Source organism: Passer montanus, unplaced genomic scaffold (assembly GCF_014805655.1).
Source record: "Passer montanus isolate IOZ18808 unplaced genomic scaffold, ASM1480565v1 scaffold5, whole genome shotgun sequence".
Lineage (NCBI taxonomy): Eukaryota > Metazoa > Chordata > Aves > Passeriformes > Passeridae > Passer > Passer montanus.
The window spans coordinates 1166131-1183616 of record NW_024369929.1 but is presented as its reverse complement, the minus strand read 5'-3'; the positions used below and the strand labels follow the sequence as shown (position 1 = coordinate 1183616).

At 49.9% G+C, this 17486-nt stretch overlaps 1 protein-coding gene across 1 annotated transcript in view; it reads right to left on the bottom strand.

The window, feature by feature from the left end:
- Positions 1-17486, bottom strand: part of TRIP4 (thyroid hormone receptor interactor 4) — a 28770-nt gene that overhangs the window by 4891 nt on the left and 6393 nt on the right. The window contains 6 exon segments of the mRNA XM_039723432.1: positions 13186-13277; positions 13588-13712; positions 14678-14865; positions 15546-15672; positions 15994-16209; positions 16496-16625. Of these exon segments, the coding sequence (XP_039579366.1) occupies positions 13186-13277; positions 13588-13712; positions 14678-14865; positions 15546-15672; positions 15994-16209; positions 16496-16625 (878 nt within the window).

The window sequence follows — 17486 nt, the reverse complement described above, 5'->3', positions numbered from 1 at the left end:
CACTGAAGACATGGGGGAATTTTATAGGAAGAGAATAAACAGATTATAGAATTATAGAAGAATTTAGGTTGGAAGAAGACCTCTAAAATTGTTTCTCTCATTAACCATGTGGGGGAATAAAAACCTCTAAAATTGTTTCTCTCAATTACCATATGAGAAAAAAGGAGAAAAAACCCACTCCAGGCAGGAAGCACACCAAGATCCTGGCTGGCTGCAGCTCAGCCTCTCTGGCATTCAGAGGTGAAATGCAAAACAGTCATAAAAAATGTATGTCTCAGCTCTCACCTCAGATTGTCCATGAGCTGCAGAGCTGGTGCTGACAGGCGCTGAGGCCAGCACATGCCACGAGGATGCTCCAGCCCAGGAAACCCTGCTCAAACAGACTGTGGAAGTGGTTTTCCTTCCATGGGAAAAATGCCTCCTTTTTTTTCCTGCTCCCCTGCCTTCCTCGAGCAGATCCATCAAGGCTGCTGGAGGGGACAGGATGCCAGACCAGATGGAGCTGCGTGTCCTGGCAAATCCCCCATTTGTTACTAACAAATGACTCCTAGGCCGAGTGTTTGAAAAGCTCTCACCGACCTGCCAAAATGAGTTTGGATTTGCCCTGGAACAGCTGGGCACGGCGAGGGAAGCAGGGAGCGACCTGCTCTCCCCTCACTGCAGCAGGGTTTGGCAGCACTGCCAGCAGTTCAGGGAGATTTACAGAAGCCCAACGCTGGGATTGGATCAGCCTGGGGAAATGCTTCCAAGCCCTCTCATTTTACAACAGCATGTAAGAGCTGTGCACTGGCTGAGAGAGAGGTACAAGCACTCAGCTGCTCCATGCTGGGCAGGAGGAGCTGCCCTGATCCGTGCCATGCACCCATGCCCTGCTGCACCCACCCAGGCTTGGACAGGTTTCTTCCTCTCTGTTCTTTTTTGGCTGAGTCAGCTTACTTGACTTGCTTCCACTGCTCCATGCCCATGCCAAGGATTTTCATTTCCCATCTGCAGGGAAGGAGGATCTTGGAAGGTTAGGAAGAGCCAAAGTGAATATCCCAGTCAGCGCCTGGAGAGTGTGAAATGCTGGCACTGCTTTGTCACTCTCAGCATCTCCTGGGTGGCCGGAGATGGCTGGAGGACCTGAGGACAAGCCAAAGGACCAAAGTTCTTCCTGGAGGACCAAAGGCTACCCAAACCTGGCTGCAGAGGTGATCCTTCCTGCTCCACTACACCTGGTTCAGCCCGTGGCTTCTTCAGCCAGGTGGGGCAGCCAGGATGGGTGTGTTGCAGAGGTCCTGCTGCTGGAATACAGCTGATTCCCAAATCCCCTCAGCCACATCTCCCAGGTGGACCTGGACACCACTATGTCCCCCTTCACACCTTTTACAGCCCCATCCTGGGAACATGTCCCAAATAGGCACCAGCAGTGAAGCAACAGCCAGCTGGTTTCTCCACTGACAGCTTTCAGTCAAAACCTGGATCAAGCCTTCAGCTCCAACAGTTCCCACTCAATCTGATCTCAAGGCCAAGGTGGACGCCACAACTGTGACTTGAATTCCTGCTTCTACACCACAGCCTTTCATCTTTGCTCCCAGGATGCATTTCCATCTGTGAGCCAAACCCCTTTGTGTCCTCATTTTAAATAGCTTTGGTGCCTCCTCTGGCATCTCACTTCCATGAGGCAGGGAACGAGCTCCTCATCCAGCTGCTGCATTTAAGGCTTCCTATTGTACCTACCCCAGAAACCTCTTATCTCATCCTGGTGAACAAGAATCCAGAATATTCCTGTGGACTGGAGCCAAGGAAGAGCCATAACCCTTTCCTCTGCCTTGGGAGTCAGGATGCTCCCAAGCGAGGAAGATGAGGCTGAGCTCCCACAAGATGCTGAGCCAAGCCAACAGCCCAGCTCCCCTCTTCCCCCAGTCTCTTCCATGAGTACATTCCATTCATTCATCCCACAGAAATTTAGGAAGCTCCACTCTCAGAAGAGATGCTGCCATCAAAACACCAAACAGGTCTGCCTCCGTTACGTTGTCCAAAGCTGCCCAAATTTAAGTACCAAAACCTGACTTCTCACTGTTTCTGCTGTGAAAGGTGAGTGGAGTCACTCTACTAGTAGTCTGCAATGCAGGAAGTTTAGGAGACAGAGAAAAAATTTATTCCCAACTACTCCACCCCACAGGTAGCCCATCATCACTTCAGTAAACTTGGAATTAAAGCCCAAAACCCAGAGCTGGCGTGGCAGAGGGAGAGGACAGAGCATATCCTGTCATATTGTTCAGGTTGAACAGGGCTTGGAGCAACTGGCTCTAGTGGGAGGTGAGTTTCACCCCATGGCAAGGAAAAAAATGAGATGAACTCTATGGTCACTCCCAACCCCAGCCAGTCTGGGATTCTGTGATCCTCAGTAAAGACAATGTCCAACAGCAGTTTTTCAAATAAAAGGTCAGTTCAGAGGGAAACCATGCTTCCTCTCTTCCAGAGACCAAGAATCAAACCCAGCCAGGAGTCTGATGGGGGATGTCCCTTAAATTCAACAACACTCATCTCTCTCATATTGGGGGTGTTAATTAGATAGGTGCTGGCAGTCCAGGCTTTACACTGCCTCTACCTGAAGCAACTTGGCATTTAGAAGGTGGATACAACAAACACAGTCCAGACACCAGATTGTCCCTCAAAAAGGAGCAAACCTACCCTTCTCCAATCCTGCAGATGACCAGAGAAGCTCAAAAGAGAGAGGTTATGCAATGCAATTACAGTGTGGAAAAAAAAGGTTCAGCGTCCTTTCAGACCTTCTGCCACCTTGTAGTCAGCAGGCAGCAAGGCAGGTGGGAGGCCAGTGGGCTCTGTGGGCTGCAAACAGCTGATGTGGCTCACCAAGAGCTGCTCCTCCCACTGCTTCACACCAACACCCCACAGACACGCTCTACACACAGCCTCCACACAACCACTGCCCCCCCTGCTCGTCCCACCTCTCCAGCTGGGCTTCACTTTGCTGCTAACAGGTCTGGAAGACCGCAGCTGTGAGGAGATTAGATGGGAGGGAAGAGAAAAGCAGATCTCAAGGCAGCTTAACACCTGCAGGAAGAGCTCGAGGTTAAAGGAAGCTGGAAAAGGGAGCAGAGTGCTGGGCTGCTCCAAAAACCAGCCACCAGATTCACCCTCACGCCAGAGCCAGCGCTTTGAACATGTATTAAGTGGCTATCAGATGTCCCCAACAGCCACACAGCTCAAGCTGCAAGCAGGGATAATTGCTAATGAATGTTCCCTACACTTTGTTTTCACCATCCCTCGTCTCCCATCACCAGCTTGTCACCACCAGGAATAGCAGCAGGGCTGCCAGCCTCCCGCTCCACAGCCCACAGCAAAAGAGCAAAGGAGGGGACGAGCCAGCTCGGAGCCAGCAGAGACACAAACCCACCTTCTCTGACATCTGAGAAAAAAAAAATCCTGCTATATTTTTCCCCCCCCACACCAATCTGTTACACTTTTTTCTTTCCCAATTTAGGTAAAGCCTGCAGCAGGATGCTGGGGCCATGCAGGCTCACCCAGCATTCCTGGTACCAACGCAGCATTTGGGACCCTTTGCTCATCCTGATTCCATCTCCACAGGAGAAAAAAACATCCCAAACCCCTCGATTGCTGCACCCTTCCCCAATAAGCTGCACTGGATTGAACCCAACTGCCGTGACCCGAAGGCAGGGGAATGGAAAGAGCAGAAGGAAAACGTCCTGGGGGGAAGCCAAACCATCACTAACGAGATGAGCTCTGCTCTGGTGCATCCGAGGCAGGAACAAAGGCTCCGCGTGCACGGAGCCGCAGCTCTGCACAGCACAAAGCCCCAGCGCGCCCGGCAGCTTCTCTAGCGACCCTCCAGGAGCATTCCTGCTCTCATTAAGGCCTCGGGACACAAAGGGGTGGGAACAGTCCTGGTTTCACACACGCCAGCCTGTGGAGCCCTGCAATGCAGCCTGAGCTCTCCTCTGCTTTCCTTGCCACGGGAGTGCACATCCCGGTTAGCCGGAGCGTGGCGGAGAATTGCACGCTGGAACCTGTGGTCCTTCCCCTGGCCACTGCCACTCTCTCCATCTTGCAGCTGCCAGGGGCACCAGCAGCGAGGAGGTGCTTGGGATGCTCTGCAAGGTTCATGATGGAAAGGGGTGAATCATTTTCCTGGCGTGGCTCCTCAGTGAACAACAGGGAAAACTAAGCTCACTCTGCCAGGCAGCGCCGGGCCAGGACACCAGCTCCAGCCTTCATTTCCCTGCTGCTCTCCAAGAGCCTTGAAATAAAAGAGACAGCACTGGAAAGCAACGCTGTCTGGAAAGAATAAAAGCAAGCAGACCCCATGTGTTGGCAAGAGAGTTCACCATAAAATGCATTCAAAGGGGAAAAAATCATCCTGGTGGAGGCAGCATCTCCTCCGACAGAGCGGGGCTGCTGGATCCAGCAGTGGCAATAAATCAGCACCCCCCAACAGGCAGAAACACACACTGGGCTCGTCCTGGGTGTTGGAGACACCCCTTGGCCACGTGCAAAAAGAGGAGTGGGATGCAAGGGATCCCCTGGGAGCCCAACTTCCTTCACCCTGTTTTCTTGGTGATTTGTGGGAGAGGCGGATCCGCTCTTCTTTCATGCCTCATAAGCTTCATCGCTGTCAGAGACACGTAACAGGTAATTAACTACTAAACAGCCATTTTCTCCTCCTCTCCGGAGAGAAATTGCTCACCATCCAGCTAGAAAATGTTTCTTCAGTGGTTTGCAAGAGGGAAAAGAAAATGGGCAGCTTTTTGGGAGTGATGGGGGTGCTGCAGCCAAATAAGGGCACTTGCAGCAATGCCTGCACCATGAACACATGGATCCAGGAGAAATGAAGCCATCAAATCTGAGAGATAATGCTTAATTGGATGTGGGTGCCACTGTGCCCAAGCCACATTTGGCCTGTCACTTTTCCAAGGAGAGTGGTTCAGGAGCATCAGCTCCCTATCATTTGTTCTGACAGCAGTGGTCTCCGTCATCTCTTTACAAGGACGTTCTCTTTGGGGAATTATCTGGCCAATTTTTCCAACACAGCTTTCACCCTGAGTGCTCCAGGGTACATTCACTCAAAGGTGACACCCAACTGCAAACAGCAGATCCAGGTTTACCTCCACTGTGTCACCTCCTGATTCAGCCCTCCAGCCCTGAAAAGCGCTTGCAGAGCACCAAGCGCTTCACTCTGAGTTTTCATCACCTCATGACACAGTCTTGCATCACACTTCCAACTCCAAGCATGTTCTCAAGCACCATCATTTAAGGTCATATGCCAACCAGCCTTTGGCCCACGAGAAATGTAACATTTTCCTAAACAGAAACCCTAAAGCAGATCCAAGTTTCTAGAAATGCCAAATTTTCTAACTCGAGGCAGAAACATCCAGAACATGCACCCAAAGAACACTACAAGCTGTCCTTGGCCCTGGAAGAGCTCAGGGATGCAGCAGAGCTGCTCCACAGAGGCTGTGTTAGCAAAGGGATGCAAGTTGATGTTCAATTCAAATCAACAGAACACGAAAAGAAGGAAAAAAAGTAGGATCACAAAGAAATCCAAACAAAAGCCGTCAGCCAAACTTTTGTTTGAAAGCCTGTCAGGTCTAGACTGCAACGTGTGAGGAAGGAACAGCTCGAAACCACAGCTGCTAATGGTTATGGATTTGGCAATCAAAATGTCTTTGTTAAAAAAAAGAGAAAAAAAGTTAACTGCCTGACTATTGAGGCTACAAACCGCAGCCTTGATGCATTGTTGCAGTCAACATCCTCCCTGCTGTTCCTGAGCGCTTACAGCTGCTGCTGGCAGCTCGTGTGCTGGCACATGCTCCCTGCACCAGGATGCACAAGGAATTTTGTGAGCCTGCCTTCCTTTCCCCTTCTTCCCACCACAATGCCTGGCAGCCCTCGGCTGCTCTGCAACAGCTCCAGGCCCAGCAGGCTGGGATGGCCGCGGGATCCTTCCCTGGTGGGGCGGATCCATCCCGTGGGTGTTCTCCGCCTCCAGCCCGGCTCCCATCGAGGTGTCTCTGCACCACAGGCTGTACTTTGATTTGAAGGGCAGGGGAAGCAATTAAAACATAGTAAGTAAATAACAGGACTTTGAAATGTAGATTTGAAATTCAGACTTGTGCTGGTGCACTCCGAGCAGTCTGCCAGGGCTCCAGAGGACTCAGCAGTGCCAGCAGCAGCCGCTGCACACCCCAGCTCTCCCTGAACCAGCAGTGCAGGACCTGCAGCCACCAGCACCCTCCTGGCCTCACATCCCAGCCCAGGACAACACCCGCCCATGGTAAACCCTGGAAAGGCTGGAGATATTTATAGAGCACCTGACGACCAGCTCAGGAGAAACTGGGTGGACTTGGAATAATATTTGGGAAAGTACTGGCTGAAAGGGCTGTTTTCATCCCTCTGTGCCAAGGGACAGCTGGGGCAGGGCTACACTCAGCTCCAGGAGAAGGAGAAAAGCAATGGGGAGGAGAAGCTGAGGGGAACCAGGGTACCTCATGGAGCTGCACCTGGCTGTACACAGTCAGACTTCAAGCAGCTTCACAAAGATCTTTCACAATCAGAGCTGGGAAGCACAGGGGTGGGACACACACTGAGCCGGAAAACCCAAACGTTGGGAACACAGCCCTGCCCTGGCTCACTTGGGCAGCTGCCTCTCCCCATGCTGACCCTTGCTGCTGCTCCCCAAGGAGGTATGATGCCAGCACCTGCTCCCAGGACTGATTCAACCCCTCAAACGGGATGGGATCTCTCACAGGACCAGGAAATGCATAGGAGCGACCGGTCTGTTCAGAGTTAGGAAATCAGGGACACACCAACAAAAGCTTAAGCAAGCAGAGTCCCTGGGCACTCTGCATGTACTGTGGGGGTTGCATTTTGCAGCTGACACATCATTTGGGGTCACCACAGAAAGGGTGGTCACGGCTCAGCCTGGACAGGAAGGCAGTGGGGCACTTGACCAGTTTTATCTAACCCTCAGTTTCAGGATTAAATAAAACCCAAACACTGAGAAAGCAGCAAGTATCAGTGACCACATCTGAGAGAGGGAAAAGGCCCTGCCAGCTCATGAGTAGTTTGCTGAAATGGTAGCAGAGGCAAAGTCCACAGTCATCATTAATTAAGTCATATGCTTCAGCCTTGGCTTTGCTTTCTCCCTTGGGTCTAGGAAACCAGAGGAGAGGGCAAGCAGGCCTCTATCATTCGATTTCTTTGGCATGCTAATGCATTCCTAAATTAATCATCATCAAGTGACAATCTCTCCTTCATCTTAACAGCCTGAGCAGTGACCTGAGCAAACCTGCTGGCTTATGCAAGGCAGCTGGAGCCTCAGAAGAGCCTCTGATGAAAACCAAAGCACTTCCCATATGGAAAAACTCCCCCATCTCTTACCGTCTCTAATCCAAACCAGCTGCATTCCTGCTCTGCTCCCAGAACCACAAATCGGGGGATTTTGTGGGGTGAGAACCTGAATTAAAGAGATGCATCACCCTGTGAGCCAGCCTAATGCCTGACACTGCTGGATTTGGCATCTGGCTACACAGAAAAGACAAATTCAGCTCAGGAGAATGCAGGACCCTGTAAAGTTCAAAGGCTTTTGTGGGTTGCAATCATTAACAACCACCTAGACTGCTCCAGAAGGAAGGATATCTGACCTAGCTAAAAATCCTTCACTGGGAGAGGTGCCTCAGGAATGAGAAGGCAAATATCCCAGTGGTGGAGGCAAGGAAGGGGCCAGGACAGCCACAGCACCACACAAACAGGCATTTGTCTCACTCGGAGCCTGTGCTAGGAAACCTTTCCCTCAGGGACCAGGTCCTCATAAAAAGTCTCTATGCATTTATACTGTTCTTAGAAGTACACATCAATGTTCATGTTTGTGTTTCTCCCTCCCATTAACTCCTTAGGAAAATACTCCCAGAGGGCTATTGTTCCTTTATTTGGAGATAATCTAAACAGGCACCTTCTGGAGTCTAAATATAGAAAGTCTCTACCGTTCTTCACTCCTATTTGAGAATCTAAACCAAGTTCTCTATACTGGGCACCTGAGTTCATTTTTTTGTTGCTTTTTTCACCAGGGAGGGAAGAGGAGGCCAAGAGTTTAAACCCAAATTTCCTGAGTAGGAAAGCTGGAACCTATTTAAATGATAGCTGCAATCTCGTGGCACAAAAATAGCTTCTACATGTTCCCTGAGCAGATTTAGGACACTCAGTGATCACCTAGAAATGAAAAATAAACACTTAACTCCCATCAAACATAATTAGCCAATATTTCAGCCTGGTATAATAGCTCCATCCAGGTATTGGCTCAAAATAAGCCAAACACACCTATCAACCACCAAAACAGCAGCAGGAAACACTCTTTTTCCAGTTAAATAGCCTCTCAGATCAAAGCCATTAGCAAAATGAACATGGACTTCAGGGCACATGGAAATGGCATCAATGTAAACACTTCCCTGCTGGCTTTAGTCCTGTGCCAAGGCCTGCCTGCCCCATCCCACAGATCCCAAGGGGGAGCTGCTGAAGTCACTGACACCTCGTGCAGGAAAACAAGGGCAGCTCCTTGCTCTGCTCAAGGTGTCAGTGACGTCAGCCCCGGAGCAAGGAAAAGCCTTAGTGAACACTTGGATCTCCTAGGGGGAAAAAAGTTTCCAGGTCACCTCTAGCTGAAAAGTGTAACAAAGGAATCATTCTGGTCTTGAGCAGGGATTTTTGGGTTGCTGCCAGGAAGAGAAGGAAATGAGCCCAGAATGTACTCTGAGGAGGGGCGAGATGTGCAAAGCTCAACTGGAAATCCTGAGATTTCAGAGGGATCTCCAGGCACCAGGCAACCAGGGCTGAGTTGAGGCTGCAGCTCCTGCTGCAGGTCCCTGCAAACAGAACAAGTGATGCTGGACCCTCCTGCCTGAACACAACTTCTGCTGCCAGAGCAGCTTCAAGCCAAAGATCACAGCTCTGAGCAGCAAGATGGGGTGTAAATAACCTCTGACTGGAAGAATTGCTTTATTTTTCATGTGGGGAAGAGACCCAGAGGAGCAGATTTAACTAGTTCATGCAATAGGCAGCATAACTGGGATTAGGGTACCTGACGTGCTGCTGATCCTAATCCCAAGGACATCTCCACTCTTTCTCTGCTCCCTGCCAGCTCCAGCACTACAGATCCTGTTCCATCATCACTTCCCACACATCCTCAGGATCTGCAAACCATCTCAACAACGTCAGCCAGGCCTCAAATGCTGCAGGTAGGGCAGAGGAAGGTAGGGACCGCCCCCTCTCAGTGGTGATGAAAGGCCAGGCTGACATGTGCAGTAAAAATGTGGTTAAATAACCCCTCCCTGGCCATAATGCAAGAGCTCTGGCAGGGAATGGGTCTCACTCTGTTGGGGCAGCATTGTTTAATTTTGGTTTTTTGAGCACAAGTGTAAAAAAAAAAAAATTAAATGAGGATAATGATAGAAAAATACCAGCAGGGTGCCACAACATCTTCATTAGCAACTTGAGAGAGGATGCAAACAGCAGGGAAATTAAATCTGCAGACAGTGCTAAACAGGGAGTGGGTGACAGCAGTGAAAGGGCTGACAGGTAATGGGAGACTTACAGTGGGGACAGACCATGAAGCCATGGAATTACAGATTGGGTTAAGTTGGAAAGGACTTTAAAGCTCATCTCATTCTACTCCCTGCTATGGGCAGGGACACCCTCCACTAGACCAGATTGCTCCAAGACCTGTCCAACCTAGCCTGGAACACTTCCAGGGATGGGGCAGCCACAGCTGCTCTGGGCAGCCTGTGCCAGGGCCTCCCCACCCTCACAGGGAAGAATTCCTTCCCAATATCCCATCTAATCCTGCCCTCTGGCAGTGGGAAGATATTTCCCCATGTCTTGGCACTCCTTGTCCCAAGACTCTCCCCAGCTCTCCTGGAGCCCATTTGGACACTGGAGGGGACTCTAAGGCCTCCTCAGAGCCTTCTCTTCTCCAGGCTGAACACCCTCAGGATGAAGAAAAACAGACCTAAGACCAGGAACAGTCTCTCTTGCCTATGGGAACAAATAGTCACAAGAGTCAAACCAAACTTGTGTGGCTGCCAAGAAACACTGGATCACCATCAAAACACCATGAGCAAGCCAGGAACTATTTCATCCTCGGGAGGTTGGTATAACCTGCAAGTGAGGCTCACCCTGCACTTGTGAAATGATTTCTTCTGGAACATGCAGGAGCCTCAAACAGGAGGTGGTGAGGAGGAGAGGTGTGAGTCAAAGCACAGCGCCTGGAAAAGCTCCACGAGAGCTCAATCCCCGAGAGGTCTCTGCTCTGCATCACCTCCCCTCGCCTGCTCACACATTCCTTGAAAATACCCAATGTTTCTGCATGCCCTAAGTGGTGAAAAAGCATCATGTTCCTTGCCTTTCTGCCTGAGCTACAAGGAATCTTTGCACCCTGGGAAATGGCTGGATCACAGTGCTGACACTGCTGATGAACCCGGGCTGAAACAGCCACGTGAGCAACAGGAATTTCTTACTCCTGCCGAGACCCAACTCAGATTTCTGAGCTGGTGCTGCACACTTTGTCATCTTGCTGACAATTGCAATTAAATTCAGCTCAGCTTCCTTCAGATGCACTTACTGTTCCTGAGAGCCAAAAAAACCAGACATTTCCTCAGAAAGCAACTGCAGAACGACTCACATCTCTGGATTTTAGCACACAAGCGAGGGAATTTACTGCTGCTTAAAGGAATCCTGGGAAAAACAGACAAAATCACCATTGAAATGCAGGAAATTAGGGATTATAAATAGTTTGGAATACGGGAGCAGCAAAAAGCCAGAGAAATGCAACCTGGGAAATGCCACAGCATTGAGGAGAAAGGGAAATCTGTCACTAACAGGTTGGATAATGGTGCTCCTGGAATACACTGCTCTGCCTCCAGTCCCTCTGTGGCCAAGCAGTGCCCACAAACTGGGAGGGATTTCCAGAAAATGTGGCTAATTGTGAAAGTCCTCCCTGGGAAGACTCAAGCTGGTTACCTACAGCACAATTCCCAGATCAGAGATGCTGTCACAGCCATTCTGCCAATGCCTGAACAACACATCCACAAAGGAAGAGGAGGGATTGTGACAAACAGAAAAGTACTTGTAAGAGACCAAGATCTATTTTTCCATCACTCTTACAAACAGCAGGAGATGGACAGGAATCTCCACTGAAGCCCAAACTGCAACTTAGTGGATGCTACAAGAGAAAATGCCTACAATGGCCTCAGTGCCCCTTCCTCTCTCTCTCCCAAGGCTTGTTCCCATACAAAGCCAAACACTCCTGTAGGTTTCATGGTATTCCAGTCCCAAAGCTCCCTCTGCTGCTCATACTCTAACTTCTCTGCCTTCCTCCTCTGATTAAGAGACACAATCTCATCAGAAATACACTCCCTGTCTTTCCAGGCACGTCTCCCAGATAAAAACCTCACGGGGTTTGGGAAAACCAGAGGAGCACTCCCTGAAAAACAGCCCCAACTCCTGCTGCCTCTCCAGCTCTTCACAGCAAGATCATCCTGGTGGATTCCTTCCCAAGGAACCCATCTATTCCACTTCACAAGATGGTCATGGTTTAGTGATTCCCACCAGACCAAACCACATGCACAAGGGGCAGCGGAGTGAGCAGGGATGAAATGGGATCAGGAACAGCCATGCTGTGTTTGCTAAGTGCAGGTTTTGTAACTCCATAAAACACACACGCCTAGGAAAGCTCCCGCTCCAGATTTTGGGAGCATGGAGTCAGTCACAGCATCAGACTCAGGTCTCAGAAGGTTTCTAGTCCAGCCTCCCCACCAAAGCAGGGCCAACACTGAATTCAGGTGAGGCTGCCCACAGCTTTGTCCTCTTGAGTCTTGAAAATTTTCCCAAGTGAAGACAGTTCAACCCCTTGGGCAATGCCTGCTCCACTGCTGGGTCATCCTTATGGTAATTTGTTCCCTTAAGCCACATTGAACATTTGATTCCTTAAGGCACATTTGATTCCTTAAGCCCTTTCAATTTATGACCCTCCTGCCATCTATGTCAGCACAGAGCCCAGCTCTGTCTCCCAACAATCTCCTTGCAGGAAGTGGAAGATCTCTGTCTCCTGCCTCTCCTCACAGGGCTCCAGCCCCTAACCACCCTTGTGGTCTCCATGGGATTTGCTCCAGCTTAGCAACAACTTTATGGTGACCCAAGTATTCTATATGTGGTTTAACCACTGCAAAGAGGAATTAATACTTCCACTGGTTTGGACTCCTCTGGGATTTGTGCCTACTCTAGGACAGCAGGTTAACAGATACTCTCCACTCTATCTATTGGATCCAAGAAGGTCATTGGGTTAGTAAAGCACGAGTTTATTCTTAGGTAAATCCACACTTGCTATTCCTAATGTCCTCTTCCTCCACGTGCCCAAAACTGGCTTCCAAGAGTAATCTCTCTACAAGGCTCCCAAAGACCAAGGTGAAGCTAACTGGCCTGAAGTGTCCAGATCTCCTTCCTTCCCTTTCTAACCATGCAACAGTTACAAAGAGTCCCCTCCTGGTTTTCATAAGGATCCCAAACTAAGAGTGGCCTCACAAGGCCACCTGCCAATGCTCTCAGCACATCTGAACACACATCATCATCACCCATGGACTTTCACAGGTTGAGATTTCTCAAGACACCCCTGATTCCAGCCTTGCTTCACTACAGGTAGTCCTGTGGCTCTCCTGTCCATCCTCCTGGTGGGAAAGAGCCCACCTTTCCATGGCTCCATCTCCAGGTCACTCAGTGCCCCAAACAGGGCACAACACTCACCAGCTAGGCCAGTGTGACATCACCAGTGAGGCCACTGTGACCTGCAGCTCCTGCAAGAAGCACCAGGCAGATCCAGCAGCCCTGGACCATGACCCCCCTGCATAGGCCAAGCTACTCGTACCACTGGCACCACAGGGCAGGGACAAAGTCCCAAGGCACAGCACCACCACTGCAGCAGAGTTGTCCTTGTTTCCATGCTGTCCTGAATTGCCAGGCCCCCTCATGTCCTCTGCCACATAAATCCCTACAGTAACTTGTGTCTTCTCAACACAATCTAAAATTTCCACTCAACGTCTTCTCCAGAGGCAAGTTCCACAGCTTTAAAAACCTGCTGGTTGCTGCAAGCATGGAAAGGTTCATTTCTGTACTCACCTGCTCCTGAAATTGCTCTTGTGATAAACAATCAGTCACGTCCACACAGCCCAGGAGGCATCCTGAGGGATAATCACTTGGAAATTCCACATCTGCAGCAAAAGAAACAGCTCTTCAGGGAGCCCATATTCCCACACACAGCTGGGGTCTTCCAATCCCCAAGTGCATTCCCTCTCCATTCAGGCTTTTTTAGGCACTTTTTGAGGCACAAGAACACAAACAGCAATTTTAACACTTTTTTGGGTGCCTTTTCCAGGTGAGGATCTTCCTCGTGAAGGACTAGGGCTGGGAAATTTAATTTTATATACAGCATTCCCTACTCAGCAGAGAGGGATTTCTGACATTGCTCATTATGTGGCTCTATGTACCAAATCACTCCAAGAACCAAGGAGAGGAGTTCACCTTTCCCGAGCAGCATTCTGTAGGAGGCCTCCAGTTCTGAGATTTCCTGAGGGGAAGGTCTTTTAGCAGTAGCTGCAATCCATAACCTCCCTCGATGAGATGTGTACCAGGTCCTGCCCTCCACCCTAAAGAACAGAGGAAAAGGTAGGACTAAAACTTCAGCAGAAATCATCCACATTTTCACTCACAGATAGTCAATTCCTGCTGCTAAACTTTGCCCTGATTATCCCAACCCAAGCAATGCGTCAGGACCACAAAGAAAAGCTGAGATAGGCAAAAAACCACGTCACAAATAAAGCAGAGCATGTTCTCAGGGCTTTAGAGGACATCAATCCCCAGCAGGGCCAGCAGAACACATATACAGGACAATCTGCTCACAGAAGTCCCTTACAAGCTCTCAAAGTCACACAGAAAAATCAAGGGAGCAATAAGGGACAAGGTCTCTGCATGGAACAGCTGTCTGGAGATCCGGGAATTCTGCAGCTGTACGGAGTCACTGGAGCATGCCCAGAACACCTGGATGAAGAATCCTGACACATTAAGATTTACAGCATCTTTAACCTGGGAAGTGAAAAAGCTTTGGTCTCCAAAATGCGAAATGTGGTGAAGGGAAAAAAAAAAAGCTAAAGTAGATTCTTTGTTCACTATTAACAGTAGCAGCTCCTTTTTGTAACCCAATTCCAGCCCAGGGGGAAGAAGGCAGTGGCAAGGGTTGGGTTTCTTTTAAACAAAGCCTGGTGCCACTGTTGCCTTCTTTATGCTGAACAAAAAACCCAGAAGAACATACTTCAAGTGATTACCTTATTTACTTTTCAAATTCCACACAAGAACACCCCAGCTATAACAGTGAAATCTCAGCCTCTCTCTACACTCACCCACTGTGAAGAAACTTGTCCTTTACAGGTTAGGTACTACCCTAAAAAAAATATTCTCCAGCTCCTCAAGCCACTGGAAGAGGAAGCACAGCTTCCACACCTGGAGCTATCCCAGGTATCAGTCACTGCACAGGGCCAGCGGGACCACAGAGATCTCTGAGGAACATAACTTCCCACCTGCCCTGTGGAGCAGTAGCTGCCAGGGATACCTTCACCTTTTGATTCCTCTGACAAGCAAGGAAGCCCAGGGCTGGTGCAGGCTGAGGCACCAACCATCATCCGAGATCTCCTGCAGCTCTCGGTCCTGAATCCGCAGCCGGTTCCGCTCCAAGCCAGACTCACTTCCAGCCTCCATGGGACGAACAGCTTTCCTTTGTGGGAGCAAACCAGTTTGGTCTACCCACTTAAGAGTGTTCAAAAGAAACAGGAAAAAGGTTAGCACTTCTCCAGGAGCAATGTGTGCAAATCCTATCCGAAGTTTTCTTTCATTACCCTTATGCTCTTTGGAAAATGGGAATCTGGCAGAAAAGGCTTCAAAAAATAGAGGTGAAAGGGTGACACAGCCTTAGGCTGACTCTCAGAAATTCTTCTGCACGCCTGAAAAGGAGGCAGCATGCTAAACTCCACTAAAACAACCCACCAGGAGCAGGGCACTGTCAAACCTTCTGTATCCCAAACTGAGACGGCCAATGAGCAACACAGGGGAGGAAAGAGGGGGTGAAAAACAAGGGGAAACGGGGAATGGCTTCCCATTGGCAGAGGGAAGGGTTAGATTGGATATTAGGGAGAAACTCTGTACTGTGACAGTTGTGAGATGCTGAAACAGGTTGTCTAGAGAAGTCACCCCATCTCTGAAAGTGTTCTTGGCCAGGTTGGACGGGGCAACCTGGTCTGGTGAAGGGTGACACTGCCCATGGCAGGGGATGGAATGAGACTGTCTTTAAAGTCTCTTCAGCTCAAGCCATCCTGTGATCTTTTCCCCAAAAGATCCCCTTCTACAGATGTGCTGGAATTGACAATTCTCAAGCTCAACTCCCCAGAATTAGTCACTACTCTGGAATAAACCACAGAAGCCCCACTGACCAGAGGAGCAGGCTGGAGGAGACGGGGATTCACCAAAACCCCCGAGTTTGGTGTCATCTCTGCCCCAGGGCTCCTGGCTGGCTCGCTCAGTGCGCCACAGCTCATGGCTGCAATGGTCTCATCCAGTCTGCAAGCACAAAGGAGAGGGATGAACATTCCCTGCTTCCCCTGGGAAATCTCCCTTCTCCCCACACACCCTGACTCAAAGCATTTTTGCCCCATTCCCCCCCACTAAATTACTTCCTTGCTCAGTCTGATCTCCAGTTTGAGCAGTCACTGCTCTCTAGTGCAGAAACTCAGCTTGGTGTGAATTTGAGCTCAAGTGGCTCTGTTGAGACAGGCCTTCTGAAACACCTCTTTCCCAGGCAGCTTTAACAGGCGTGTCAGACCACTCTCCATAAGGATTTGCACCTCCTTGCTCTCGGGCACGCTGCCAGCCCTCACTCACTTGCTGTGGTACTCAGCCATGTTGTTGTCTTCCTCCAAGATCTGCCTGCCAGCGAAGTCGATGGTGATTTTCTTGGCCAGCCGAGAGGCGTGGCGCAGCTCCCGCAGCTCCTGCTCCCTCTTCTGGAGTGCTTCCCTCTCCTGCTTGGAGAGCCACTGGTTGGAGTCCGTGGCGAAGTAATCTGACTCATCATCAATGACCTGCGTCCGACGCACGCTGGGAAAGAAGATGAGCACAGTGGGACCACAGCAGAGCCTCAAACACAGCCTCCAACCTGCTCTTTCCCATCCCTCTGGAGAGCTGGACTGTCAGGGACAAAGAGCAAGGACACCCAAAAGGGATCCATTCCAGAGACTCACTCCTGTCCCACTCAAATGCCATAGTTAAGGTGTCAGCGGCTGTAGTCTGGGTTTTAGAAGGAATTCCCAATGTTTCTGCTAAAGGCACCTCACCTGCCAGGAAATTTATACTATTCATGACAGTCTCCCACCTACTGTCTTACCTTGTCCTATCAAATTCCAACAGCTTGTCTTTGTGCTTCACAGCCATCTCCAGGCCTGATTTGAGTCTTGCTTCCTGCTGAGGCAGCAAGCCTTTGCTTATGGCATCCAAATTCCCTGAACTTTCGGCACCTGAGGCACAAAACACAACACAGCTCAGCAGTCAGTGTGTTAAAGCCATTTGGGTGGGCCAGGCTGCAGAAATGCTCCCTAAACTACATGCCATGCCAGGAGGTAAAAGTACAGCTTTGCAGTACGATCAGCATCTTTCCAGGGAGGTTGAAGCCACAGTTTTCCCTCAAACCCATTTCAAAGATTCCTTCCTCCAAAGAGGAGGAATCACTTAAATATCACAGTGATGAAGTCTGGGTAGAGTTTAAGGAGAAGCTCTTGGCCTTTGGTTTTCCTTCACCCTTCCCTAACAATTTGGGCAGTCAAAATCCCGCCCCTCACCAACCATGGGCCTTGGGTCATAGAATCATGGAATGGTTTGAGTTGAAAAGGACCTTAAAGCTCATCTCATTCCACTCCCTGCCATGGTGGAACACCAAGGACACCTCCCACTATCCCAGGGTGCTCCAAGCCCCACCCAACCTGGCCTGGAACACTTGCAGGGATAGGACAGCCACAGCTTCTTTGGAAAACCTGTGCCAGAGCCTCACTACCCTCACAGAGAAGGATTTCTTTCCAAAATCCAATCTAAATTTCTTTTCTTTTAGTTTAAAACCATACCTTCTTGTCCTATCACTATATGCCCATTTAAGTAGTCCCTTTCCCTCCTTTTCATAAGCCCCTCTAGGCACCAGGAGGGGTTCTAAGGTCTGGTTCTTTCTTCTTCAGCAACAACCCCAGCTTTTTTAGGAGTCCCCTCCTAAAAGCCAAACCCTTCCCACATGTTGTTACCCCCACAAAGAGCCTCTTGCCCAGGACAGACCCCAGGGAGACCCAGAGCCTTCTACTGCTGTTTGTGCCTCCCACAAACAATATCCTGTT